At 63.8% G+C, this 27,278-nt stretch overlaps 2 protein-coding genes across 4 annotated transcripts; one reads left to right on the top strand and one right to left on the bottom strand.

Annotated features, from left to right (window-relative positions):
• Positions 1-24: 24 nt before the first annotated feature.
• FLII (FLII actin remodeling protein) lies at positions 25-12,062 on the top strand. 2 transcript variants are annotated; one of them, XM_055576331.1, is made up of 30 exons: positions 25-235; positions 1,743-1,853; positions 2,244-2,315; positions 3,396-3,476; positions 3,794-3,879; positions 3,962-4,123; positions 4,275-4,378; positions 4,601-4,776; positions 4,862-5,019; positions 5,572-5,656; positions 5,998-6,145; positions 6,310-6,443; positions 6,584-6,796; positions 6,931-7,110; positions 7,711-7,793; positions 7,909-7,983; positions 8,180-8,263; positions 8,368-8,539; positions 9,034-9,138; positions 9,229-9,420; positions 9,687-9,875; positions 9,953-10,092; positions 10,174-10,405; positions 10,519-10,673; positions 10,767-10,827; positions 10,904-11,032; positions 11,158-11,264; positions 11,356-11,461; positions 11,564-11,629; positions 11,714-12,062. In XM_055576331.1, the coding sequence occupies exons 1-30, from the start codon at positions 173-175 to the stop codon at positions 11,846-11,848; spliced, it is 3,804 nt and encodes a 1,267-aa protein (XP_055432306.1). In that variant the 5' UTR covers positions 25-172; the 3' UTR covers positions 11,849-12,062. The 2 variants fall into 2 exon arrangements, with proteins under 2 accessions (XP_055432306.1, XP_055432305.1); XM_055576330.1 differs by having other exon boundaries at positions 6,307-6,443.
• On the bottom strand, positions 12,023-26,911 carry LLGL1 (LLGL scribble cell polarity complex component 1). 2 transcript variants are annotated; one of them, XM_055576332.1, is made up of 23 exons: positions 26,752-26,911; positions 23,477-23,574; positions 21,576-21,657; positions 21,355-21,485; positions 20,159-20,317; positions 19,903-20,065; positions 19,690-19,825; positions 19,346-19,400; positions 19,102-19,256; positions 18,799-19,022; positions 18,567-18,634; positions 17,487-17,640; positions 17,300-17,404; positions 16,632-16,924; positions 16,361-16,505; positions 16,131-16,284; positions 14,491-14,786; positions 13,824-14,088; positions 13,627-13,741; positions 13,313-13,416; positions 13,001-13,121; positions 12,789-12,875; positions 12,023-12,576 (listed from the first exon to the last, which is right to left on the bottom strand). In XM_055576332.1, exons 1-22 carry the CDS (start codon positions 26,830-26,832, stop codon positions 12,797-12,799), a joined length of 3,183 nt encoding a protein of 1,060 aa, XP_055432307.1. In that variant the 5' UTR covers positions 26,833-26,911; the 3' UTR covers positions 12,023-12,576; positions 12,789-12,796. The 2 variants fall into 2 exon arrangements, with proteins under 2 accessions (XP_055432307.1, XP_055432308.1); XM_055576333.1 differs by having other exon boundaries at positions 19,690-19,822.
• Positions 26,912-27,278: the final 367 nt, after the last annotated feature.

Below are 27,278 nucleotides of genomic sequence, written 5' to 3'. Positions count from 1 at the left end.
CTTCGGGGCACCGGAGCACCGCGCTCCTCGAGGCCCCACGCCCCAGAGCTGGCCCCGAGCGGCCCCGGGCTGAGGGGCGGGGCCGGCGCGCTCCCCACCCCGCCGGCTCCGCGGTCCCCGCCCCGAGCGCCAGGCCCCGCCCGCGGTCCGCTCCCCTCAGCCCAGCGCCGCCATGGAGGGCACCGGGGTGCTGCCGTTCGTGCGCGGCGTGGACCTCAGCGGCAACGACTTCAAGGTGAGCCTCCGGGCGGCGGCCGGGACCCCCGGCCCGCCCCTCCGCTTCCTGCGCGCCCGGGACCGCAGACGGGCTTGCCCGGACCCCGCCCCGGGCCGACGTCCCAGGCCTCCGCCCGGCGCCCGCGAAGACAGCCCAGGCCGGGCGGGGCGGGCAGGCGCGCGCAGGGTCCCGGAGCTGCCCCGGGGCGCGCGGGGTCTGCCCACCGGGGAGGGTACTGGCGCCTGGCCCCGGCAGGCCGGCCGGTGGTCCCGGTCGGAGCTCGAGCTCGCGCCTCCCCAGCCCTCCCCGCCCCGTGAGGTCACAGCCCAAGCCGGGCCCTGACTCATGGTTGCGCCGCCGGCTCTGCGCTACCCGCACCCGCCACCCCCACCCTGTGTGGTCTTAGGCAAGTCACTTCCCCTCTCGGAGCCTCGTCTTCTCGACTGGTGGAGGGGCTTACATTGAAACCCCTGGAGGCAGGGATTAGTTGTGGAGGGCGTGTTGGGCAGGTGTGCGAGGCCCTGGGTGCCAGTTGTCTGAGCAGCTGCCGAACTGGCGGACCAGAGCCGCTGGGAACACCAGCCCAACCTCGGGGCGGGGCAGTGGTTCTTGAGAACTGAGAATGAGGCCGCAGGGCTGGTGACCAGAGAGGAGGCCCTGAGAGATGGCCTGGTTCCAGGATGGTCCTTAGGGCTGCAGGGTGGATGAGTGGGCCGACCCCGGCTGGCGTCAGTGGAGCGTCAGCCTGGGTCTGCAGGGTCCAGTGGTCCAGGCAGTGGCTGGGGTCAGGGCAGAGGAGACAGGTCCTTTCTTCCTGTATTTACCCACCCTTGACACCATGCACACTCCTCTGCCTCCATCCCCACCATCTTCACCTGGAGTCACCAAGTGTCCTCTCCAGTCTAGGATAGTGAGTCACCAGCAGGGAATGTGGATGTAGGGAGAAGAGGCACCAGCCCAGAGCACTGAAGGCATAAGCCTCCCCAGGCTTCTGGCCACAGGGCTGGGGTCCTGAGGTGGGCATTTGAGTCTGGGGGACAAATGGGTGCGTGAACTAATGAATATGCCTGTGTGGGAAAGGGTGGGGAGCTGGGGCCTCATGCAGGGGGTGGGTGGCAGGGCACAGGTGGGGCCTTGGCAGAGGCACAGTTCAACAAATTGCACAGACAGGGCCTGGATGCAAGGCGAAAACATTGAGTTGATCTGACCGCACAGCTGACTGTGGGGTGGCACCTAGAATAAGCCTTCCTGGGCTGAGAATCCTGCAGGAGAGGCGGGTCTTAGGTCAGCAGCCATCCTGATCACCAGTGGGTTCTCAGGAGGCTTTTGTCATCAGAGGGCTTTCACCAGCCCTATTATACGGGTGAGAAAACTGAGACAGAGTGGCCAAGTGATGTGTCTGGGGTCACACACCCAACTAGATGTGACTATTGCCCCCCAAAGGTTCCCACAGGCAGTGGGGGCCACAAGGTGGCAGAGCAAGGGTACCATGTCCCAGACCAGCCTCACTGTGACATTCCCCCAGGGTGGCTACTTCCCTGAGAACGTCAAGGCCATGACCAGCCTGCGATGGCTGAAGCTAAACCGCACCGGCCTTTGCTACCTGCCAGAGGAGTTGGCCTCCCTGCAGAAGCTGGTAAGAGGCATTGGGCAGGCAGGGGAGGGTCCTGGTGGATGGGGCTAGCCAGGTGGGCAGAGCCTGTGCAGGACATTGCCTGTCACAAGCAGAACTGGTGGAGAGGAGATGAGCACCCTGTCCCGGGAAGTATGCAAGAAGAGGCTAGGTGTGCGAAAGAGGAAAGATGCAAGAGTGGACTGGACCTGGATGGCCTAGGGTGCCTGGGTAGGGCAAGGCTGTGGTAGCAGATAGGGGCTCTGTGGGAAGATCCCTGGGTGGGGCAAGGCCCTGGTGGTGGATGGGGGCTCTATGGGAGGGTCCCTGGACAGGGGAAGGCTGTGGTGCCAGTGGGGGCTCTGTGGATGCCCAGCCCACCCTGCTGAGCCTCTGCACCCTGTGCCGGCCCAGGAACACCTGTCGGTGAGCCACAACAACCTAACCACTCTGCATGGGGATCTGTCCAGCCTACCATCGCTGCGGGTGAGTGCCGCCCAAGACTGCAGAACTCAGGGTGGGGCCTGGGGGCCACGCCAGCCCCTCTGTCCACCCTGGTGTCAGGGGGGTTGGGGGAGACAGCATGCAGTAATGACCTGAGTTGAGTAACACATAGGAGAAAAGGTGAAAAAACCTAAGTCTGATCCATTTTGAACTGCTGTGATAGCTGATCCTGGCCGAGCAGCACTCCAGCTATTTCTCAAGGGTCTTTCATGTGATCCCGACCTCCACCAAGTTCACAGATGAGGAAACTGACCGTGGGGGCAGGTCACTTGCCTGTGGTTTATCCCCAGTGATAAAGCTGGGGCAGGGCAGGGGAGGTGGTCTGGGTGGGTCATTCCTCCTGCTGTTCTCCATGGAACCTCCCGTCCCAGATCTTCAGGCCATTCCAGTGGTCATTCCCTTTAGGTTGGAGCCCTGAGATGCGAAGGGCACACCTCTGGAGTCAGGTTAAAGCTGAGCTCTGCATTTTCCGAGATGGCCCTTCAGTGACCGCCGTGAAGTGGCAGGGTGTCACCATGCAGACACTGGGCAGACAGGGAGCTGCAGTGGCGGCTCCTGTTTCTCCTTCTGTCACCTGTGGCCATGGTGCCGTCCCCTGGTCCGTCCCCCCTCCTCAGCCATCCTGCACTAACGTCCTGCACCGTGAAAGCCTGAGCAGGTTTCAGCCCAAAGGGCACAGAAAGCAGGCTTGCTGTGAGTCTACACTCGGATGCTTTTGGTCCAGCCTTCTTCCGTCTGTGCCAGAAACTCTGACTCAGAGCTCCATCCCTATCTTGCCCTATGGAACTGGGAGGAAGAGGGGTTATTCCATCAGAAAAAGTTCCCTGCGTTTCTGTGTGCTGGGCTGTGGGGCAAGTTTGAGTTGGGCTTTGAAGTGTGAATAGGAGTTCATTGGTAGAGTAGGAAGGGCTTGCCAAGTAGAGGGACTACAAGCAAAGGCCATAGTGGGAGAGCACTCAGGATTGGCCTCCCGTGGGCTGACGGAGAAGGTAGCCTTCCCTGACCTCTGCTTCTCCTTGGAGTGGAAGCCAGGGCTCATGGACTCTCGTGGTTTATCCCCAGGCCATTGTGGCTCGAGCCAACAGTCTGAAGAATTCAGGAGTCCCCGATGATATCTTCAAGCTGGACGATCTCTCAGTCCTGGTCAGTGGTCACCCACCACCTGGCAGTGAACCCTACTATTCGGTGACCCTCCCCCCACTGCCCTGGTCCCTGGGGCCATGGTTTTCCTGTTGTACAAATGAAGGAACTGGAGACGTCCGATGGACAGTGCCTTGCCCAAGGTTGCTCAGTTCCCTGACTTAGGCCCCTTCCTCCCAGGGTCCCACTGTCTCCCTTTGGCCTGGAAACCTCCTCCTCTGCTGCCCTCTCAGCACCCATCCCAACCCTTGAGCATGGTGCAGGCCTGGCGGGGTGGGGCCAGCCTTGCTACCCCTGACCCAGCCTCACCCCCTCCCCAGGACTTGAGCTACAACCAGCTGACAGAGTGCCCGCGGGAGCTGGAGAACGCCAAGAACATGCTGGTGCTGAACCTCAGCCACAACAGGTGCCGCGTGCGGGGCTGGGCCAGGGAGATGGCTGACCCCAGGAGCGGATCGCAGCCCTGACCGCTGGCCCTCTGCCCACAGCATCGACACCATCCCCAACCAGCTCTTCATCAACCTCACTGACCTGCTGTACCTGGACCTCAGCGAGAACCGCCTGGAGAGCCTGCCCCCCCAGATGCGCCGGCTCGTGCACCTGCAGACGCTTGTGCTCAATGGGAACCCACTGCTGCATGCCCAGCTCCGGTGGGCACCCGCCCTCCCCACTGGGTCCGGCTTAGCTGGGTCAACACCCGCCTGCCTAGCTGTCAACACCAGGCATCCCGCCTGCCCCGCCCACACCCACCCTCGGCCCTGCCCCTGGCCTGAGGCAGTGTCTCCCCGCGTCCCCCCACAGGCAGCTCCCAGCACTGACAGCCTTGCAGACCTTGCACCTGCGGAACACACAGCGCACCCAGAGCAACCTGCCCACCAGCCTGGAGGGCCTGAGCCACCTCGCAGGTGGGCGGTCCCCGGGAGCCCTCAGCCCCTTCCTTCCTCATGGAGGAGGCCACTGGACCCTGCTTCCCTACAAGCCTCTAGGGGGAGGGGTGCCTCCAGGGGGAGGGGTGTGGTTCCTACCCATCACGTGCCTGAGGCCACAGAGCCAGAGGGGTAGCCAGGCTTCACATAGCTGCCTTGGAGCCACTAGGGGCCCCAGCTGACATGCTCACCTGTGCCCAGATGTGGACCTGTCCTGCAACGACCTGACGCGTGTACCCGAGTGCCTGTACGCCCTGCCTGGCTTGCGGCGCCTCAACCTCAGCAGCAACCAGATCACAGAGCTATCCCTGTGCATCGACCAGTGGGTGCACCTGGAGACCTTGAACCTGTCCCGGAACCAGCTGACCTCGCTGCCCGTGTGTGCAGGTCTGGGGAGGGTGGGGCGGCCACAGGCCATCTTGGCACCCACCTCTGACCCCACATCTGCTGTGTCCCCTACAGTCGGCCATCTGCAAACTGACCAAGCTGAAGAGGCTGTACCTGAATTCCAACCAGCTGGACTTTGATGGGCTACCCTCAGGCATCGGCAAGCTGTCCAGCCTGGAGGAGTTCATGGCTGCCAACAACAAGCTGGAGCTGATCCCCGAGAGCCTCTGCAGGTGCTGGGCTGAAGTGGGGCCTCCCCTGCCCACGTGGTCTCTGTGCATTGTACAGAACACGAGGGGTTGACTTGAGTTTGTGGATAAAGACACTGGGCTCATGCCAGTGGGTTCCCCAAGCACCCTTCAGGGACAAGGGGCAAGGCCAGGGGGACTGCGCTGCTGCCCCCTTTGAGACGCTGTGCTGCCTTTGCTCCCCGAGGTCACAGCATCCACTAGGATGGTCCCTGGCGCTGAGAACAGAGGACCCCTGGCAGCTTCTGAGCTAATTTGAGGGCAGAGTGTGGTTTTTGATGCCCTTTTGCTCGTGTCCAGGGGTCGCTGGTTCTCAGAAGGCCATAGTGGAGGATGCTGCCTGTAGGAGCCACAGAAAGGGCCTCCAGTCACTCAGCCACAAGGAAACTCACCCCGCCCCCCGCCTTCTGGGCGCTTTGGAGCTGGCTGGTTTCTTAACTGGCCGGGCTGCTCAGGTCCTCTGGTCCTACCTACTTCCCCAAGCTAGGACTGGAAGGCCCCTGTCTGCCCACTCCTGAGGCCCGACTGTCCTCACAGGTGCACAAAGCTGAGGAAGCTGGTCCTCAACAAGAACCGCCTGGTGACCCTCCCAGAGGCCATCCACTTCCTGACGGAGATTGAGGTCGGGCGGGCAGCTGGCGCTGGGGGTGGGACAGACCCCCAGGAAAGACCAAGCAATGGGGTCCTGGGGAGAGGGCAGCAGGGGCTCCTGGAGGGGTGGCCGGTGCCAGGGTGGGGAGGGGGTGATGCTCATCTGGCATCCACATCACGCTCAGCATTGTCACTTAAGCCTCACAGCCAGCCTGCGAGGCCGCTGTTTGCAGATGGGGAAGCCAGGCCCACGGGGGCGGCAGGGTGGGGACCTGGGCCCTTTGGCCCTGGTGGTGCAGAGGTGGAGATGGGATTTGGGGGTGCTGAGGGAGAACCGGGGCTCAGCACTGGCTCTGCTCACCCATGAGGCAGGTCCTGGACGTGCGGGAGAACCCCAGCCTGGTCATGCCCCCCAAACCTGTGGACCGTGCTGCCGAGTGGTACAACATCGACTTCTCGCTGCAGAACCAGCTGCGGCTGGCGGGTGCCTCGCCTGCCACGGTGGCCGCGGCGGCCGCTGGTGAGCATGGGCTGCCTCTCTGGGCCTTAACTTACTCATCTGTAAACAGGGTGGGATGTTCTCTCTGGATAGGGGGTGTGGGGTTGGCCCCTGGTTGGCTGGATGCCCTGGGGATGAAGGGGTCGGAGCCAGCCGGGTCAGCCGTGTGCCCCTCCCCTCAGCAGGGAGTGGGCCCAAGGACCCCCTGGCTCGCAAGATGCGGCTTCGGAGGCGCAAGGACTCGGCCCAGGACGACCAGGCCAAGCAGGTGCTGAAGGGCATGTCAGATGTGGCCCAGGAGAAAAACAGAAAGCAGGAGGTAATCCAGCTGGACCAGGGCTCAGCTCTGCTCGCCAGGGACCCAGGCCCGGTGGGAGAGGGGACAAGGGCAGAAGGGCTCCACTCCACCAGAGCTGGGCGTGGGCAGAGTCAAGCCAGTGTTGTGCCCGCCCCCACCAGGAGAGCGTGGAGGCCGGAGCGCCTGGGGGCAAGGTGCGGCGCTGGGACCAGGGCCTGGAGAAGCCGCGCCTTGACTACTCGGAGTTCTTCACTGAGGACGTGGGCCAGCTGCCTGGCTTGACCATCTGGCAGATTGAGAACTTCGTGCCTGTGCTGGTGGAGGAAGACCTCCATGGCAAGTTCTATGAGGCAGACTGCTACATCGTGCTCAAGGTGTGAGTCTGGATGCTGCGAGGGGCCGCGGGGGCGTCTCTTGGATAGCTCTGGATGGGGCGGGAGGGGAGAGCTCTGCAGGGCATGGCGGTGCCACTGGCAGGGGCTGACCCAGACGCTGCCCTGGCCTCCAGACCTTTCTGGATGACAGTGGTTCTCTGAACTGGGAGATCTACTACTGGATCGGCGGGGAGGCCACACTCGACAAGAAGGCTTGCTCTGCCATCCACGCCGTCAATCTGCGCAACTACCTGGGTGCTGAGTGCCGCACGGTGCGCGAGGAGATGGGCGACGAGAGCGAAGAGTTCCTGCAGGTGCGGGGGCGGGGTGGGGCTGACAGGGATGTGTCCAGTGCAGGGACAGATGGGGTGAGGTCAGAGGAGCGAGATGAGACCACCAGTTGGGAGCTGGGCCAGGTGAAGATGAGGAGGACAGGCTAGTTTGGGAGTCCGCTTGGTGGGGTTGTAGCCAGGAGAGACAGGAAGTTGAAGCAAGAGTTGCAAACGGACTGGCTACCAAGGAGGTGGGGCCAAGGGCAGGGCCAGAGTCATCCAGTGAACTGGGTCAGTGAGAGATGCTGGCCTGCCACCGGCTGGTTACATGCAGACACCTACACAAGATTTTGGGTACTTACCTAAGTTTGCCATGTTCTGTAAACCTGCTTGGTCCTGTCCCCTGATATGCTTGAATCTTACCACTCTGTGTCTTGCACAGGAGCAAATGGGTTCATGGTTGTGTGTATACTAACACCCCAAGTGTGTTTTTGTCTACAGGCATAGATCTTATATTGTTTTTAACATTGTCATGGATTCATAGCATCTGATCCATCTGTACACAACTCTGCTTCTCCTGACAGGTGGTATTTGGTGGGGGTAGGGGGGCAGCTCAGTGAAAGGTCACACACCCTCTCACAGGTATTTGACAACGACATCTCCTACATTGAGGGTGGAACAGCCAGTGGCTTCTACACTGTGGAGGACACGCACTACGTGACCAGGTGAGGTTTGTGTGTGAGGGGCACTGACCTGGACTCAGTCGGGAAGGATGGGGGAGGGCATTGGGGTAAATCTGCCCTTGGTGCCCCCCCAAGCCACTCTTGCTCTGGCCCCCAGGATGTACCGCGTATATGGGAAGAAGAACATCAAGCTGGAGCCCGTGCCTCTCAAGGGGGCCTCCTTGGACCCAAGGTGAGCCCCATGATGTGAGGTGGTGTGCTTAACCCCGTACCTCCTCCCCACAAGTGTAGGGGGACAAAGCTGGGCTCTAGATAAGAAGCCGCCCAGCCCTTGTCCCACGTTGCAAGGAGGGATTTGGGGTGAGGTCAGAGGCACGGGGAGTTACTGCATGTGGCCCATTGCAGCCCCTCCTACCACTTCTGTCCAGGTTTGTTTTCCTGCTGGACAGAGGGCTGGACATCTGCGTGTGGCGAGGGGCCCAGGCCACACTGAGTAGCACTACCAAGGCCAGGTAAGAGGACTGCACCCTGCCCAGACACCCTGGGTGCTTTGTGCAAAGGAACATGGTCACCTGAGGAGGTGTGGGCCTCGCTAAGGCTTTGCATCTGCCCTCAGGCTCTTTGCAGAGAAAATTAACAAGAATGAGCGAAAAGGGAAGGCAGAGATCTCGCTGCTGGTACAGGGCCAGGAGCCCCCAGAGTTCTGGGAAGCACTGGGTGGGGAGCCCTCCGAGATCAAGAAGCACGTGCCTGATGACTTTTGGCCACCGCAGCCCAAGCTGTATAAGGTGAGCTCCATCAGTGGTCAGGATATGGACGGGCCTTTGCACCACTGTGGTGGCTGTGGTCTCATTCTGGACTTGGGTGGGGAGAGGGTGCCACCTCCTGGGCAGGAAATGCCAGGGTCTGAGTGGGGCCGTGGAAACTAGCATCAGGCTCTGTGGTTCCAGGAAGGTGGGACTGGAGAGGAAGACCGAGAAGCACATGGGTGCCTGGCCTGAGCACCTGGTCTTGACTCTGTGGGTGACAGGAAGATGGGGGTGTTGTGGGTAGGAAAAGGACCAGTTAGAAAATCTCTAAGGACCCAGAGAGGGAAGGCAGGTTTAACAACCCTTCCGCTGGTAGGATTTCCTGGAAAGGAGGTTGGGGTACAGGGAGACTAGTCTGGAGAAGAGCAGGCTGTGGACTTGAGCACAGTGGCCAGCCTAACCAGGGGCTGCTGTGGGTTGGTCTTGTGTTCCCCGGACCCACCCTAGTTAAACCCATCTCTTACTCCTGCCAGGTGGGCCTGGGCCTGGGCTACCTGGAGCTGCCACAGATCAACTACAAGCTCTCCGTGGAACATAAGAAGCGGCCCAAAGTGGAACTGATGCCTCGGATGCGACTGGTGAGACTCACAGGGAGTTGGGCCCCTGGGTCGAGATCCCTCCCTGCTGGCTGACCCTGGCCTTGACCTCCAGCCTCTGGGGCCCCGCAGCTGCAGAGCCTGCTGGACACTCGCTGCGTGTACATCCTGGACTGTTGGTCCGACGTGTTCATCTGGCTCGGCCGCAAGTCCCCGCGCCTGGTGCGTGCCGCAGCCCTCAAGCTGGGCCAGGAACTGTGCGGGATGCTCCACCGACCACGCCACGCCATGGTCAGCCGCAGCCTCGAGGGCACCGAGGCGCAGGTGCGGATGAATGCAGCTGCCCTCGGAGGTTTCCTCCCCGAGGTCCTGTGACCGCGTTTTTGCCCTGACACCCCATGAACGGATTACAGACTGCATACACCCCTTCACAGCTTCCAGGACTGCTGCCAGCCCAGCCCCGTTCCTACCCGCCCCTCCCACTCCCAGGCCACACCCCTCCAGCCCGCCCCTTCCGGCCCCGCCCCGTTCCAGGTCCCAGGCCCCACCCTGCTCCGCGAACCCCGCCTCCTCCGGCTGTGCTTTCTCAGGTGTTCAAGGCCAAGTTCAAGAACTGGGACGACGTGTTGAGTGTGGACTACACGCGCAACGCAGAGGCCATGCTGCAGGGCCCGGGGCTCGCGGGGAAGGTGAAGCGTGACGCCGAGAAGAAGGACCAGATGAAGGCAGACCTCACGGCGCTCTTCCTGCCGCGGCAGCCACCCATGGCTCTGGCCGAGGTGGGCGCAAGCCCCGGGCCGCGGGGCGGGAGGGCCGGCTGTGCCGGTCCTACCGTGACAGGTGGGGTCCTACGCAGGCCGAGCAGCTGATGGAGGAGTGGAACGAGGACCTGGACGGCATGGAGGGCTTCGTGCTGGAGGGCAAGAAGTTCGCTCGGCTGCCAGAAGAGGAGTTCGGCCACTTCTACACGCAGGATTGCTATGTCTTCCTCTGCAGGTGCCCTGTACCCCCTTACCCGGCCCTCCCCCGGTGCTGGGGCCTCGGTTCAGCCCTGCCCACCGCCCTATGACCCTGCAGGTACTGGGTCCCCGTGGAGTACGAGGAGGAGGAGAAGGAGGAGGAGAAGGCGGGGGCCGAGGACAAGGAGGGCAAGGAGGCGGCAGCCGAGGCGGAGGAGAAGCAGCCTGAGGAGGACTTCCAGTGCATCGTGTACTTCTGGCAGGGCCGTGAGGCCTCCAACATGGGTTGGCTGACCTTCACCTTCAGCCTGCAGAAGAAGTTCGAGAGCCTCTTCCCTGGCAAGCTGGAGGTGTGGGGGCCTTGCCCCAGAGCCCTGGGCGAGGGGCGTTCCTGGGGAGGCTTGCCCCACTGGGAGCAGGGTGGGGGTCCAGGGAGCTGCCCCTGATGCTTCCACACCTGCAGGTGGTGCGCATGACGCAGCAGCAGGAGAACCCCAAATTCCTGTCCCATTTCAAGAGAAAGTTCATTATCCACCGGGGCAAGAGGAAGGCTGCCCAGGGCGCCCTGCAGCCCAGCCTGTACCAGATCCGCACCAACGGCAGCGCCCTCTGCACCCGGTACCTGGCTGTGGGGCAGGCCGTGGGTGCACAGGGGGCGGGCCTGGCTGCTCCCTGCTGACCCCTCCCTCACTTTCCTCTCCCCTCCCCCAGGTGTATCCAAATTAACACCGACTCCAGTCTCCTCAACTCGGAGTTCTGCTTCATCCTCAAGGTGGGGTCTCGTGTGGCTGGGACCGAGGGGCAGGATGGGGAGCAGGGTGGGCCTGACCTGACCCCCACACACCTAGGTTCCCTTTGAGAGCGAGGACAACCAGGGAATTGTGTACGCGTGGGTGGGCCGGGCGTCAGACCCCGACGAGGCCAAGCTGGCAGAGGACATCCTGAATAGCATGTTTGAGGCCTCCTACAGCAAGCAGGTGACCAGGGTTGGGCGGGTGGTCAGGTGACAGGGAGGCGGGGCTCGGGGGGCCAGGCAGGGGGTGGTGATCAGGTGGGGGCGGGCAAGCAGTGGGCCCTGAGCTGACCAGCGTTCTCCCCTTAGGTCATCAACGAGGGCGAGGAGCCCGAGAACTTCTTCTGGGTGGGCATTGGTGCACAGAAGCCCTACGACGACGACGCTGAGTACATGAAGCACACACGGCTCTTCCGGTGAGGTCACCCCGCCACCGCTCCCAGTGTCCTCAGTCCTGGCCCTGCTGCCATGACCCTCAGCCTCTCCCTGACCCTTGACTTCCCCCAGATGCTCCAATGAGAAGGGCTACTTCGCAGTGACTGAGAAGTGCTCTGATTTCTGCCAAGATGACCTGGCAGACGACGACATCATGCTCTTAGACAACGGCCAAGAGGTGAGACCCGCCCCCTGCCCGACTCTGCCCATGCTGGGAGCCTGACCATCCCTAAAGAGGCATTCTGAGGCTGGGAGACCACGTCCCCTGCTGTCCCCACAGGTCTACATGTGGGTGGGGTCCCAGACCAGCCAGGTGGAGATCAAGCTGAGCCTGAAGGCCTGCCAGGTGAGCGGGGGAGGGGCCAAGGCTGGGCCTGGGGGAGGGGCCGAGGCTGGGGCTGCCCTCACCAACCCCTTGCCCTCCCCCCAGGTGTACATCCAGCACATGCGATCAAAGGAGCATGAGCGGCCCCGCCGCCTGCGCCTTGTGCGCAAGGGCAATGAGCAGCACGCCTTCACCCGCTGCTTCCACGCCTGGAGCACCTTCCGCCAGGCCCTGGCCTAAGGCCACCGCGATCCACCTCTGTGGAGGGATAAGTGCCCCCCTGCCACTGTCCCCAGCGCCACCAGTGGGGTGACCCTGACCAGTGTCTCAAGGGGTCTGGCAAAGCAATCTCCCTCTACTCTGAGCTCACGTGTGACTCTCCTTGTGCCAGGGATAAAGCAGGTGTGGCTGTCCTTTACGAGATATTAAATGCTTTTATTTTCAATATTAAAAATCAGTATTTTTAATTTTAAAATGCTAATTTAACAAAAATGACAGAAAAAAAGTCCCCCAGAGTACAGTCTACAGGAAACCCTCCTGACCCCCACACGCACACGCACACACGGCCAGGCCTTGGTCCTGGTTCCCAAGTGGAGCTCTCACACACATACTTGCACGCAGCAGGGGGGTCGAGGGAGTGCTGGCCCAGGAGCATGTACCAAAATAGTTTTAGAAATGACTGTGGTGCCCGGCACAGGCGTTAGAAAAATACTCTTTGCAAAAGGAGAGGGGGGGACGGCACATGGCCTGGGAGGTGGTAGCCATGGACCCGGCTGCCTCCCTTGTGGCGCCTGACCTTCCGGGTGGCCTCTGCCTGCAGGCAGGGCCCGGTGGAGTCCCTGAGGCTCAGGGCCAGGCTGGCAGGCCCCACAGAACCCCGAAGTTAGCAGGTGCAGGTCTACATGGAGGACCGGGCCTCTGGCTCCAGCTCCGAGCAGGGCAGGGGCGACCTGGCAGTTCTGGCCTCCCTAGCAGAGAGAAACAGGATCAGCAGAAGGCCAAGGAGGTCCAACGGGGCAGGCGGCCTGCCACACATGTGCCACCAGTCTCCAGGACAGGGGGCCCTGCAGTGACAGCCTGAACCCCGAGGCGAGGGAGGGGGTCACACAGAAGGAGCCACAAGGTCTGTGTCAGGAGAGGCTGGGGGAGGTAACTGACTCAAGGGGACCAGGCCACGCACCTGCAGCCTCATTTGATCAGGATGGCGCAGGCTCGAGCCTCCTCTTCTGACAGGTTCCGCAAGTTCTTCTCAGATTCCTCTGAGGAGCTGCAGGGAGGGGCAGCGGTCAGCAGATCTGGGGTCAGGCCCTCCTCAGTCCTTCGCCCAGCTGGGGTATGAGGTTGGCTGAAGGGTCAGGGAGGGAAGTTGGGAGCGACCAGCCAGCTCCTCACCCCAGGAAATCCTTTACGTCCTCCACTGTCATGTCCCCCGTGGTGTCCAGTGTGGTGTCGGCACTGGTGGCCGAGTCAATGGACATAGGTGAGAGCATGGCCTCAGGTGGCTCTGGGGTGTCTGCAGGGAGGAAGTGAACAGGGTCCTTCTAGGGCTCCAGGACCCTGTCCACACTTGACCTGGTCCCAGACCAGCCCACGGTGGACCATGGCACCAACCAACCCCTCCCCAGACCCTCTGGGCAGCTGCCTCCTGCAGAGCACCCCCACCGCCACGAGACAAGCTGCCCAGCTAACACGCAGCCTCCTCACCAGCTTCCTTGCAGATGGGATCAGGGCTTCCATCACAGCTCTGTGGGGCCAGGATGATGCCCGGGGTCCCGTTAGCCTGGCTCAGCTTGGGCGACTCTTGGGACCTGTGGATGCAGAGATGGGCTGTGCTGCAGACCCCTGGCAGGCATCTCATGGCTCGAAGGCCAGACTCCCGCCCTCCCATTCCTGAACCCTGGGGCCAGAGGGATGACTGGGGAGGGCCACCCTACTGCTTGCTGAATTGGGGGATGGAACGAGCCCAGCCTTTGTCCCAGTGCTGCAACGCCCTGGCCAGGGGCTACCCCTTCACGCACCTGACGTGTGTGGCACCTTGGGGCCAGCGGACGTCCAGAGAGCAGAGTGGCTCGGTGATGTTCCGGGCGCTCAAGGAGAAGCGCTCAAACTCCGAGGGGGAAATCAGGTAAAATCCTAGGAGGGGGGCAGGAAGCACAGTAAGGGGCCACGTCCCCGCCTCCCGGGAGCCCTGACTGCAGCCGCCGGCCCGCCTCACCCTGGCCGTGCCGCGTGAACACGCAGGAGGCGATGCCGCTGATGTCCTCCTTGCGGATGCAGGCATAGTGCACCTGGGGCCGCAAGCCCGGCACCGAGAACACGTGCACGTCACCCAGGTTAGTGAGGCAGGCCAGGCAGGTCTCCGAGTAGTCCTCGCAGGCCACGCTGGCAAAGGTAGCCAGAGCCACCTTGCGCACGCGGCAGCCCTCGTGGGCTGTCAGCTTGAACTTGGTCTTGGCGCTCACCTTGGGTAGTGTAAACACCTGGAGGTGGGTGGGGAGTGGGTGCTAAGCGGAGCCCGGGCCAGTACACACCCCAGTGCCCCCAGTCTAGCCCAGCCCCCACCACCTCCATCCAGCACCACCCACCCTGAGCTGCCACCCTGACCACAGCTCCACAGCCCAGAAACCTCCCAGGCCCCTCCACCTGTGGCAAAGCCAGTCACGCTGGGTGGTCAAGTTGGAAGCCAGTACCCCACACCACAAGCTCCTGCCAGACCACCCAAGGGAGCGCTCAAGGGTCCTGAGGGGCACCAGGGTTCCCCAAGGTGCCTCTGCCATGGCTGGAGGCTCTCAGGAGGTCCCAGCGAGTAGGGGTGGATGCAGGCCAAGGGTCCGATGGTGTCCAGGAGGCGAGAACCCTAAGGGGTCTCGGAGACTGCTCACCTTGAACTGCTCCTCGGACGCGATAAGCACAGCATGGCCGCCCTGCATGTCGGGCGCCTGTGCGAGGTCCCGCGAGGCCTCGTAGGGCTCCGGCAGTGGACGGCCGCGCCCGTCCAGCACCGCGATGGCCACCACGGGGGCACGGTGCATCAGCTGCACCTCCTTGCCCAGGACAGCCTCCACTGCTCGCTCTGGCCGCTTCTCACCACCTGCCACTGCCGCCGGCACCTCCAGTGCATAGGCGAACACGGAGCCCGAGTTGGTGCCTGCCCACATGGTGGGGCCGTGGTGGGCCGCTGCAGGGAGACAGGCTGGTGAGGTGGGTGTGTGCCATCCCTCCCCTCTGGTGCCCTTGGACCCTGGACTGGGTCTCTCCTACATCCCTGGTGACCCTGGCCGGCCCCCTGCAGGCACAGGAGTGCCCTCTAGGGTCCCTCCACAGGCACATCAAACTGGACCCTGACCTCTCAGACCTCTCCTAGCATCCCAGTGACACGGCCCATCACCAGTCCCAACAAAGACTTGGACTCGGGCCCCACCTGCAGGGCACCCAGGCACCAAGTCCCGGGCCCATCCAGGATGCACACCACACAGTCCAGCTCCCTTAGGAAAGGGAAGGCTCTTGAGTAGACAGTGAGCTAAAAACACTGGGGTGCAGATTGACCCGGCAGTCACACTGTGCACCCTCAATGGCCTGGTGACCTCAGCAACAATCTTAGTTGGGAGGGAGGGGATACCCGAGCAACAAACAGGTGAGCAACAGGAAGCCACGCTTCTCAGGGAGACAGTGGAACCAGGCCACGCCCCCCTCCCCCCGCCGCGGGCTGCCACATGCAGAAAGTGGGAAGACCCCCCCAGACAAAGGGGCCCTCAACAAATGACATCAGAAGTGGGGGGCTCCCCTCCCAGATGGAGGAGGAAAGATGCAGAGATACCATGCGCACACGAGCTGGACGCTGACCCCATCCCAACTCTGAGAAGGCGTTTCTGAGGTGAATGGGGTCACCTGTGGGCAAAGGGTGACAGGCAACCCCAGCCATCAGTATCCACACTCCAGGCTTCGACACAGGCCCTGTGCCAGAAGTGAGGTCCACCAGACACACCCTGAACTGCCCAGTGACCTTTGTTTTAAGTTGTGTTTAAATCATCTTTACAAGATACACGATGTATAGAGAACAGGTGGGGAGTCGGTGCAGGGCTGAAATGCCCCATTACCAAGTTAAATTGATCAGCGGCTCTGTCCATAAACCTCAACGCACCACTGCCCTGGGCAGGACCTGCTGGAGCTCTGCCCACTTGGGGTCAAAACCAGCTCCTCCCAGGCCTGCCCTCTGCTCCAGTCACACTGCCCGGGCGACTCACATCCGCCTAGGCCTTGGTGCTGCAGCCCGTACTTTCCCCAGATCCTGGGCTCCCTTCTCCGCCCAGGTCTAAGGCCACCCCACCCACTGACCAAGCCTCACCATCGGGTTGTTCCAGGGGCTCCTGGGGGTCAGGGCACCCTGTCGCCAGCACAGCCTGGCACTCAGAAGGCACACAGTATTTTCCAGCCTTCCAGAAGGCACAGGTCCACCCCATCACCCATTTCCCAGAAGACCAAGGACACACCACCCCTGGCTGCCCACCCCGCCCAGTCTCACCATCTCGAAGGAAGGTGTCTGCAAAGTATAGACAGCGCACAACACCCGAGAGGGAGTCGTCGGCTGAGCGGGGCTCAATGCGGCGCTGCACGGGTGTCACCTCCACATCCTGGGGACCGGCCTGCTCCGCCAGCTGCGCGTTGGCCTCCTGCAACTGCAGGGGCGGCAAGGTCGGGCCACCATCCTGACCCCCGCCCCCATCACCCTGCCCACCTTGCCTGCCGCCCCACCTTGCTGCCGGCAACCATGCGCTTCTTGCCCGATGCGCGGCTCTTGCGGATGCGCCGGAAGGACTGGCGCAGCGACTTCTTGAGCGACTTCACGCGGGACAGCGGCCCCTCCATGGCCAGGGAGTCACTGGGGTGCAGGGTGCACCTGGGGGTGCAGGCCGGCCATCAGGGAAGCGCAAGTCAAGCAGCCAAGGGACAGACCTCCCCCAGCGGGGCCCTCCGAGACTGGCAGCGCCCCCATGAACCTCAGGAGGGGCTTGCTCACACCCACCTGGCCAGCACGGGGCTCCTGCGCAGGTAGTCAAAAAGGCCAAAGCCGTGACTGGTCCCAAAGGCCACGAGGCCCCACTCGGCATGGAGAGTGACGGCTGTGACAGCGGCTGGTGGCAGGCACTGGACGAGAGCGCGGGGCTGGAAGCCGGCTGGCCAGGGCAGTGGTCCCAGGCGCGGGCTCAGTCGCTCGTGGCCTTTCCATGTGAAGCCCTCGCGGTCCTGCAGCAGGTCCAGGCTGGCCACGCCCACCGTCTGCTCTGCCGGCATGTCACTCAACTCCAGCACCAGCACCTGGGTGGCGGGGGGCAGTCAGCTTGGAGGACAGGGCACCCCCACCCCGCCCGAGCCAGTGATACCATTGCCAGGGTGCTTCCAGGAGTGTCTGTCTGGAGAGCATCCTCTGAATAAGCACTGACTGGTGCCTACTGTATACCAGGGCCCTCACTGAGCAACACCATGGAGACCAAGACCTGCAGGCCCCGCCCTCCCAGGGTTCACTTAACAGGTTGCTCCTGCCCAGGCCCCAACCCTGTGAGGGTCCCCAAGGCCCCAGCTGGCCTCCCCCGTTCCCACCTCTGGGTTTCTGCCGGGCCAACCCCTCTAGCACCCTACCGGACCCGCTAGAAGCCCTCGAGCCCCGCAGCCCTGGCAACACCTCGGCCCCACCTGACCCGCGGTGCCAGCCACCACCATCTGGGCTGTGTATTTGCAGAGCGCCACCTTCTGCACACCGAGCCGCGGGTCATCGCTGTAGGGGTCGAAGCAGCCCACCTGCGGGGGTGGGAGGGGAACTGGTGACAGGGCAGAGCCCAGACCAGGCTCCCCGGGCCGGGAGGGGGTGGGGGGCTCTCACCTTGCGGAAGGGCGGCCAGTCGTCCTCGGCGGCCTGGGCCAGGCTGTCAGTGTGCTCGCAGTCCGTCTGGAAGAGGCCGGCGGTGCAGAGCTTGTAGAGCGGTCGCAGGGCCACGCCGGAGGCGTCCCAGAAGCGCACCGTGCCGTCCTCGTGGCTGCGGAGAGGCGGCATCAGGCCCAGGGCCCCACCCCACCCCTCCACATCTGTTCAGCCAGCAACTGCTCACTGGGCCCCCAGCACCTAGGCCAAACACTGACTGGACTCCTACTGCATACAGCAAACAGGAAGCACCAACTGTATAGGGCAAGCAAGTACTGAGCACCTACTGTATGCCAGGCCACATTGCCTAGGCCCTTCCCTGCAGAGAGGATGAGAAGGTGCAGAAATATCACTGGAAATAATGAGAAAAGGTGCGGAGCAGTGACTCAGGGGACAGAGGACCATGGGGGTTCTGCCCCCAGGGGCCTCCAGAACACGTGACAGAGATGCCCCCAAAGCAGAGGAGTGTGCTAGGGCAGGAGCAGGAAACCTGGGGAGGCCAGAAGGAAGCAGCCCAGGACATAGCCATAAAGCCCGGGTCAGGGCCCCTGGGTGGCGGCGGCAGGCCCAGAGCCAGGGAGGGAGAAGCTCAAAGTCTGTGGGCTGGCTGGGACACCTCCAGAGGCCTGAGGGTCCCGGCACAGGCAGACAGCAGGGGCTGGGCAAGAAGGTGGGGCCTGAGTCACCGGGCACGTCGGCGCCCGCCAGGCCCAGGCCGGGCTCTCCGGCACCTGCCCTGGGCAGCTCGGCGTGGGCTGGCCCAGATTTTCCAGTCCCGGGGTAGGCTGAGTGGGTGGAGCTCAGTTTCATCAAGAAGGAGGGACGGGCCTTAAACCAGAGTCTAGGGAGGCTTCACCTGGTGCACCCAGTGAAGAGGGTGACCTGGTCCCACCAGGGACCAGGCCTGAGTCAGCGGGCAGGTCAGCACCCGCCAGGCCCAGGACAGGCCTCACACCTGCGCAGGTGGCACCAGACCCTGCTCGCCTACACACACACACGCTCACATACCTGTCACAACTAGGCTGGAGAGGTATCACCTACCCGGTCAGCAGCAGGCCTCGCTGGGATGGCTCCTGAGCCAGGTTCCGGCCCCCAGTGATGGGCCAGCTCTGGGGGATGGAGTCGGGTATAAGCTGAAGTCATGCCAGGTACCACGTGCAGGACGCAAAGGCCCGGCAGGCGTCCCACCTACACCTGCCACATCCCCTCCTCGAGCCCAGCCTGCAGTGCACCCCTGGGGGACCCCTGCCCCACCCTCCCCACTGGCACACACCGAGGCCCCAGAGGCTGGCTGGGGGCTCTGCTGCTCGCCAGCGCTCACGATGCGGGCCCACAGCTTGGCGGGGACATTGGCAACGTGGGCCGAGCAGGTGATGGCGGATGAGTGCAGGGGGGCCAGGTACGGGGCGGGTACAGCTGGCCAACCAGGTGTCTGCAGGTCCAGCACCACCAGCTCCTCTTCGAGCAGCACAGCGAGGGCCTGGGGCTCGTCGAACTCTGCGGGATGGGGCGGGTGAGCGCAGCCAGAGATGCGCAGGGCCTGGGTCTTGGGCGGGGGGGGGGGGTGGGTACGCACCATCCTCGGGCCGCGTGCTGTGCACCGTGAAGAAGTCGATGACGCGGGAGGTGAAGTCCAGTGTCACCAAGGTTTCAGCCTGGAGCACGCTCACGCAGTGGCGGTCGCCATAGCTGGCGCGGGGCATGCCACCACTGAAGATGACGAAGTGCTCGCTGTTCAGGTTGAGAAAGCTGCGTGAGCAACTGGTGGGGCTCCGGGAGAGCCTACCTCCACGACCCTACCCCAGGCAGGCCCCACCTACCCAGACGCACAGCTTCGCCACAGGACCTTGTTGATGGCTTTGCAGGGGAAGGGGCCTGTGGGGAGACAGCATTGGCCTCACTTGCAGGCTCTCAGGCAGGGACCTGAGGGCCCTGGATCGCATTTCTCACCACTGCCCCACCCCCTCCTGCCTCCATCATCCCCACTGGGCGGCTGTTCCCTGCACCCCCAGGGGAAGGCATGCTACCCAACGTGGGGCAGAGGGGGTGCTCTCACCTTTGGCCTGGTCCTGCCATCTTCCACACATCCCCCCTGAAGTTCCCCGACTGAGGCCAGTCGGAGCTTGGGGTCACAGCCAACCCTACACAGGTCCCCCACACTCACCATAGGGCGTGGTGGCCACCGTGGGCTGCGCTGCTGGGGAGTCGCCGGTGTCTGCGGCCCAGATGGCGTAGCTGCCGTCGCTGTGAGAGCTGACCACTGTGTGGCCACTGCGCTCCCAGCACACGCTCTCCAGCTGCTGTGGGGTGGGGGAAAGGCGTGAGCTTGGCGGCGGCGAGCAGAGGTCCCAGGTGGCCGCCAGCCTCACCCACACACCTGGTTCCCCAGGAAGATGCGCTCGGCACAGCGAGCAGCCTGGTTCCAGATGACCAGCAGGCCCCGGCTATAGCCGATGAGGATCTTGGTGGGGTCCCGCAGGTGTCCCTGGAGTGACTCCACGGGGCCCAGCGCCTTCCCACACCGGTAGTCATCAGGCACGCTGAAGGCAGCAGAGGGAGTGAGCGGGTGGGGTGGCCGGTGGGGGGGGCGGGGCCTGGTGGAGGGGGCACAGGGAAGCTGGGTGGCCTCTCACCTTCGCAGAACCTCGTCTGGGCCCAGGGTCTGCCCCTCGAGCAGCGTCAGGGTGGGAACATCCAGGAAGAAGATGCTTCCGCCCTCGGTGCCCAGGGCGGCCATGTCACCCGCAGCCACCAGCAGGACCACAGTGATGTGGGTGAGGCTGGGCAGGCCGCTGTGGGGCCGAGGGGAAGCAGGTGAGGGTGGGAGCCCGCACACCTGCTGGGGAGGGCACGGGGGCCCGTGCCTGTCAGCTCACTACAGCCCCTCTGGTCTCACTGGGCCCTGGTCATGCAGGGGGCTGGCGCCTGGGAAGGCCACAGTGGTGGCTGCAGACACCATAATCAGCTCACTCAATTATTCACCAGGACGTCGGCAGGGAGAGGGATAAAAATAGGTCCCCAGGTCTTGGAGACAGGCCCTGGAGCTCCTTCCCCTACCCAGAGGGGATAGCGGCAGGAACCAGGTCCCGCCTGGGCAGGGACCACAAGCTCCAGGACTCTGCCTCCGAGCCCCACCAAGAAGCCCCATGCCTTCAGACATCTCCCTGACCCTGAAGGGGGCCCCCAATCACTCCCCCACAGGAGTTGGAACACCTCAGATCCACGCTGAGTCCAAGCCCAAGCAGGACAAGCCTGTTTCTGAGCTGGATGGGCATCTTGTGACCTGGTCAGACTTGCTGCAGCCATTCCAACAAGGGCTTGTGGGCCAGGAACCCCAAGGCCCCTCACTCTCCCCATGAGGGTTGAACCCCATGCTGTTGGCCCCCAGGGCATCCTGCCAGCACCTCACAACCCAAGGAGACCCTTCTTGTTCTGACCTGCCCTCTCCTCCCCGCACAGTAGGGCCCATTGTCCCGCCCCTGTCTAAGGGTCCAGAGGACCAGTGCTGAGGTCAGTTCCTGCTCCAGATGCCCCTCTCGCTACAAGGGCACAGGGCCGCTCCCCAGGCTCTGGGACACAACCTCCCCACCCTGGGCCTCCTGGGCCCTGGCAGTGCCGGGGCACAGACCCTCCCTGCTGACCATGGGCTCACCTGGGACTCCCATCTGATGCCCACAAAGTCCACAGAACAGCTCTCTGGACCCAGGCCCAGCCCGACGTGCACCACCCCACCTCGAGTCCCAGCCCTGGGGCAGCTTCCTATCCCCATTGCACCTTCACAGGCCCCCCACTACATCTGGCAGCCACAGCCGGCCAAGCCCCTCGGTACCTGGCGCCGTCAAAGCAAGGCCGACTGGGTGCCTGGAAGTGGAGGGCTTCCTCCAGGTGGGCGCAGCCATCATGGTGGACGATCTCCCACAGGTGGAGGCTGTCGTCATCCAGCAGGGTCAGGACTCGACCCTGGCGGGTGAGAAAGACCAGGACTGAGCTGACTGGGATCGGGAGCGGGGCAGGGGGTTTCTGGGGGCCGGCAGCGGGGCCGAGGCTTACCTGACCAGGCAGGAAATGCATCTGGGTGACAGTGGCCGCATCTCGGTGCAGGCCCGTGAACTCCACACCAGGGGCACCGTAGCTGAGGGTGACGGGTCAAGGGTGGAAAGCAGGCACAGGCCAGGACAACAACACCAGGGATCACCTAGCCCCTCCTCCCCAGGACCACTGCATCAGGCCCCCGGTGACATGGGGAGGGGTGCCACCTGGCCCTGTCCTGGGGCCCTCCCAGGTCTGGGGGCTCCTCTCTGCAAGAAGCACTGCGCTCAGGATGCAGACCCATTCGGTCCTGCAAGTCGGTGCTGCGTATGGTCTTCCCTTCCTCATCTGTAAAACTGGCCAGTGACTTGCTCGCCTGCCTCCTGGGGCAGACGCAGGACACCTAAGAACGCAAGTTCTCCCGGCACACCCGGCCCAGGCCCAGTTCATGGCTCTAAGTCAGTCTCACGGGTCTGTGGGCACGAGAGCTGGCCTGGCACATTGGCATCATGGGCAGAGATGCCAGGCCAGGCCTAGGAAGCCCGGAGCAGAGCAGAGTCCAGGCTGCCTCTCCACAACCACAGGCCGCTGCCAGCCGCAGGCCAGGAAATCCATGTCCTCATGGGGCTGGCAGCCCCACTCAGTGGGGAGAGGCCCCAGGGACTTGGAGAGGTGGACCAGGGACTTGGAGAGGTGGATGCCTGGCTACAAGTGCCCAGTGTGAGCGCCAGCATCCCAGCAACCTCAGGCTTCACTGTGGACGGCGGGCCAAGGGGCCCCAGCGGGGAGGACTAGGCTGGGGACAGCAACGTTGCTGGGAGACAAGGCAGGAGCCGTTGCTTGGAGCTGGAGCCGGGAGAACACAGACAAGGGGACAAAAGAGGGGCAGGAGTGCTGGGCGGGAACCAGGTCGCCAGGGAGACAGGCCAGACTCAGGGGTGGGATGCCCCTGTGGCCAGCCTGTTTCCTAACCCAGGACACGGGTAGGAGTGGTCTGGGGAACGGGGGGCTCGTCCTCCTCTGAGGCCGTCTGGCCGCCCATCCTTTGTCAGCATGAGGGGCTGGTGCGCAAGAAAGACCCTGCCACTGGCAGAGACACACTGTGCCGGGGAGAAGGGGCCATGGGACCACGGCTCCCACAGGCAGGCAGCAGCTGGAGGCAGGAACAGCAGGCAGGGAGGGGACTCCTGGGCAGGCAGCAGCCTGGGGCAGACGACCAGGGCACCGTCTCCTCCCTGTCCCACCGATGCCTCGGGGTCCACGGAAGAGGAGGGGGCACCTAGACCCAGCCCCTCCCCTTGGTCCCTGGAGCTGGCAAACTCACAACTGCCCGGCCAGTGCCCTGAGTCCCGGATGGGGAGACCCCATACCACCCTGTGGTGGCCAGCCACACCCTGCACCTGGGCCCCACCTGGGGGGCTCACCTCGTGCAGTGGGGGTGGGCTGCTCCACAGCAGGAAGGAGGCATCCAGCTGCCAGCCTCCCCCCGCCCCACCCCCTCCCCTTGGAGCTCTCAGGAAAATGGCTCTTTGTGCAGCTCACAGGCCCATTGTGCGGGGCCAGCGTCCAGGTGGGGGCCGCGCCGCGCTCACCACGCCGAGCCTGGCACTGCCCCCAGCCCTCGGCTGGACACACGTGTCTTCAGGCCGGCACACGTGTGTGCCCTCGGTTCCCAGGGTAAGGCCTGCTGTGACCCTGGTCCTCCCGCCACCCTTGCTGGGGACCGTGTGCTGCCAGCCCCGGCCCACCTCCCCAGTCACAGCTGCTGGGACAACGGGAGGGTTGCCGAGGTAACTGGCTGCAGCGATGGGCAGCTGTGGACCCCTTCATCTCCGAGGCGCTGCCTCAGGGCAGCAGCTGCACAACCTCCACCAGGGGCCCGGCCTGGCGCCCCGCACATCAGCCACGACCCCAAAGGATACATCTTGACGGCCCCAGACCGGGTGCCGATGGCCATGATACGAAGCTCCGGGTCAAAGGCCAGCGCACTGGGCTGGTTGGGGAAGCCGTGCTCCACGGTCTGCAGGGAGGTGGGGGTGTCCGCAAGGCACAGCCCCCACCCGAGCCCCACCCAAGGCAGTCTCCAGCTCTGTCCCTGCTGCATGCCCGGCCCCCGGACCTCAGTGTCCTCAGCTGTGAGATGGATGACCACACCTCCAGCGGGTGAGGAAGGGCCTGAGCCCTGGCCCCACCACAGGCCTTCCCAGCCAAGGCCCATCCCACTTGACACTTGGGTCTATGACAACAAACAGAATGGGGCTCGCAAGGGAGGATGCGCAGGCACAGACACAAACCCCAGCTGCCCCACAGGGTAGGCTCCGCACCCCACTCACCCAGGCAGACTGAAGTGGGGTGCAGTCCTTGGTACCCCCCACACACAGGCTCTGCATGGCAGTCAGAGACCAACACCCAAGGTTGGCTAGGCAGAGGCTCTTGACTCCCCTGAACCAGGGCTGCTCCCCACTCCCAGCCCCAGAGACAGGAAGAGGGGGGCCCAGACAGACTTCCTGCCCAGTCCCTGAAGGTGTCACGCACCTCCCAGACTCAGGCTCCGACCTGGAAACTGGGGGACATGGCTCCCACCCATCCCTGGTCAGGGCAGTAGGCAGTGCTGCACACTGGGGGTGTCAGTGGAACAGCTCCCACCGGGTTCCCTGCTCCTGGCAAAGCCCTATTTCCCCCACCCGCCCACCAACACAAGGAGCCCCTAGTCAACCCCGAGGCCTGGTTAGGAGCCCTCCCCGGGAAGCCTGCACCCCTGGGCCCCCAGCCCCGAGTACCAAGGTGGGATACCACACGTGGCTGCCAGTTCCTCCTGACCACTGTGTCATCAACGCACATGTTTTATAAGAACCCCTAGTCCCCCAAGGCCTGTGTTCTTCTCCAGCCCCAGCCCATCCAGGCAAGGACTGAGTCGTCTGAGCAGCTGGCTCGGCCCTGGGCAAGTCACAGCACTGTCCGAGCCTCAGCTTCCCATCCAGGCACTGGGGAGCCCACCTGAGGACAGAGTGGACCACTGGACCAGGGTGGGGTGGCAAACACTGGCACCGCTGTGCCCACACTGGACCTGACCAGGTCCTGCGGCCTGTTCCTCTGTTCAGGACCCTCGGGGACCCCCAGCTCACTCCAAGTCAAAAGCCTAGTCCTTACCACCTGGCCCTCTCCGATCTCCCTTCCATGGACCCCTGGCTGCTGGCCTTCCGCTCTCCTCCAGTCCACCATGGAAGCTTCCTGCCTCAGGACCAGAACACCCACCGCAGTCCCTCTACCTGGCATGTGCCCTCCCCACTTTGGAGCCTTCCCCCAGCTCAGGAGACAACCGCTGGCTCAGCAGCTGCTCCTCTACACCCTCCTCACCTGCCTGACTTCCTCCACAGCACTGACCACCAGCCCAGCCATTGCCAGCTGCACACCCCACTCCCTGTTTCGTCTTCTCACTGTCTCCCCAGCTAGGACACTGGCCCCTCAAGGCAGTATGTGTTAAGATGACACAGAGTGGACACACAACAGGCAACCAGGGGCAGGGGCTGGGATTTGGACCCAAGACAGCCCAAAGTCCACACTCACCCTGACCACCCTCCACCTCCAGCCACTTGGGAATCTGAGGCTTTTTGTTTTTGCTTGTTAGTGTTGCCACGCGGCATGTGGGATCTTAGTTCCTGGACCAGGGATCGAACCCGAGCCCCAGGAAGTGGAAGCACAGTCTTCACCACTGGACCACCAGGGAAGTCCCTGGGACCTATTTTCTAGTGATCACCTGCCAGTCCCTCTAGTGAACCTCTGCCTAAGTCCAACCCCTCCTACCACTGCTCTCCACTCAGAATGCGGCCTCGCCCGCCTTAGCAGGGAGCCCAGCTTCTGCCACCACGGGCCAGATGGGGGAGCGCCTCCCCTCCACCTTTCTGGGGCCCCCACTTCACACCTCGACTCCCTGGCTGAGGAAGTGACACCTTAGCATGACGCCTGCCCCACCACGCTGTCCTCTCACCTCGAGGGGCTCACCCTCAGTCACTCAGCATAGGAAGGGGCCACCTGGGAACCCCTGGGCACTAGCCTCCCCTCTGGGCCCCTTGGCCATCAAGCCCGAGGATCCTGGCACCCTCTATTGCCACCTGGGAAACCCTGCCTGCCCTGAGAAACGTCCCGGCCTTGGCCAGCGCAGGAGCAGTGTCCAAAGAGCGTCTCCCTGGACCAGGGTCTCCTGCCAGCCTCTCGGGATCTACAGCAGCCCCTCCAAGGGGCCCTGGCTCTCAAGCTGAAGTCAAATCCCACTGACAAGGGCACACAAAGACCAAGCCCCCGCTCACTCTGTCTCTGGCCAGGTCGTCAGTTCTGTGAACCTCAATTTTGTCACCCTCATGTGAGCATAACGACTCGAAGCCCCAAGAGCAGCAAGGGGACATGTGATCAGAGGGCTTGGGTGTAAAACTGAGGCCAGAAGTGACACCCCTGGGGGGAGTTAGCAAGGAGCAGGCCGAGCCTCTCTTAACCACACACCAGCGCAGGGAGGCGGGGCTGAAGGCAGCCCCTTTCCCGTGGCCCCTCTGGCCCTACCCAGGAAAGAAAGGAAGGAGCAGCCCTCCACCCCCACCTCCCCCAAGGCTCCAGAAGCGGTGGGTCGGCCGCCCCGGCGACAGAGTCCGCAGCAGGGAAGACCGTGGCCCCATTTCATCGCAAGGGAAACTGAGACCCCAGAATTCGAAGTGCAGTTGGTTACACGGCCAGGCATCCCCCCTGGAGCCCCGGGCAGGCCTGGCACAGCTCAGGCGGGAGTCCCAGGCAGTGGGGGAAGGGAGGAGAGGAACCGGGAAGGGATTTCCCAGCCCCACCCCCCAACATCTGCCCCCACTCAGCACTCCTCCCCACCGGCCTGGGTGCGAAAGCAAAACAAATCGGGCCCAAAGGCTGCGCAGGGGCGCCGAGGTCCCCGAGAAAAAGAGGCAGAGAGTGGAACCAGAGCGAGAGTTGAGAGCCGCACGGAGGCGGAGAGGCCCCTCGGGGACAGGCCAGCGAAGTCCGAGGCGCGGAGACATGAGCGGAGGAAGCGGAGGGCAGGGATGCAGGCGCGCGGCTCGGGCGGAGCGGAGCTGGGCGGCCCGGCCCGGTGTGAGCCCCCTCCCCCGGCCCGACGTGGCTCCGGCCAGGCCCCCGCCCCCGCCCCCGCCCCCAGCCAGCTGCCCCCGGCCCGCCGCCGCACCTTATGGAAGGCGAAGAGCTCCTGCTTGAGCTTCTCGCGCTGCGGGTCTGCGCCCTGCCTGCGGAACCGAAACTTCATCATCTTGCGCCCGGCCGCCCGCCGCCGCCCGCAGGATGCGCCGCGCGGCCCCGCCGGTCCTGAGGCGCGGGCGGGCGGGAGCCAGGCGCGGGCGCGGCGGGGCAGGGCCTGCACGGGGCGGGGCTGTCCGACGGACGCGCCGCTCGGCCAATGGACGACTCTCACACCGCCCGCCCCCGCCCCTCCCTGGCACTCAGTGGGCGCCCGCGAGCACGCCCCGCCGCGCGTGCGCTGCGGCGCGGGGCCTGCCGGGACTTGTAGTCCGCAAGCGGGGCTTCGGCGTGGACGGCTGGGGACTGGTTTTTGAGTGGCAGCGCGTGTTCCCCAACGCGGAGAAGGTTTTTTCCTTCCTGCCAGGAACCAGCGATGAGCACACCCAGGTTATGAGGCAGCCCCGTCCCTAAAGCCAGGAAAGCTCTGACCTGGGTGACTCCCTAGCCCCCAGCCTC

Source organism: Bubalus kerabau, chromosome 4 (assembly GCF_029407905.1).
Source record: "Bubalus kerabau isolate K-KA32 ecotype Philippines breed swamp buffalo chromosome 4, PCC_UOA_SB_1v2, whole genome shotgun sequence".
NCBI lineage: Eukaryota > Metazoa > Chordata > Mammalia > Artiodactyla > Bovidae > Bubalus > Bubalus kerabau.
Note: the sequence above shows the minus strand (reverse complement) of the source record. Positions and strands in the feature narration are given on the sequence as shown.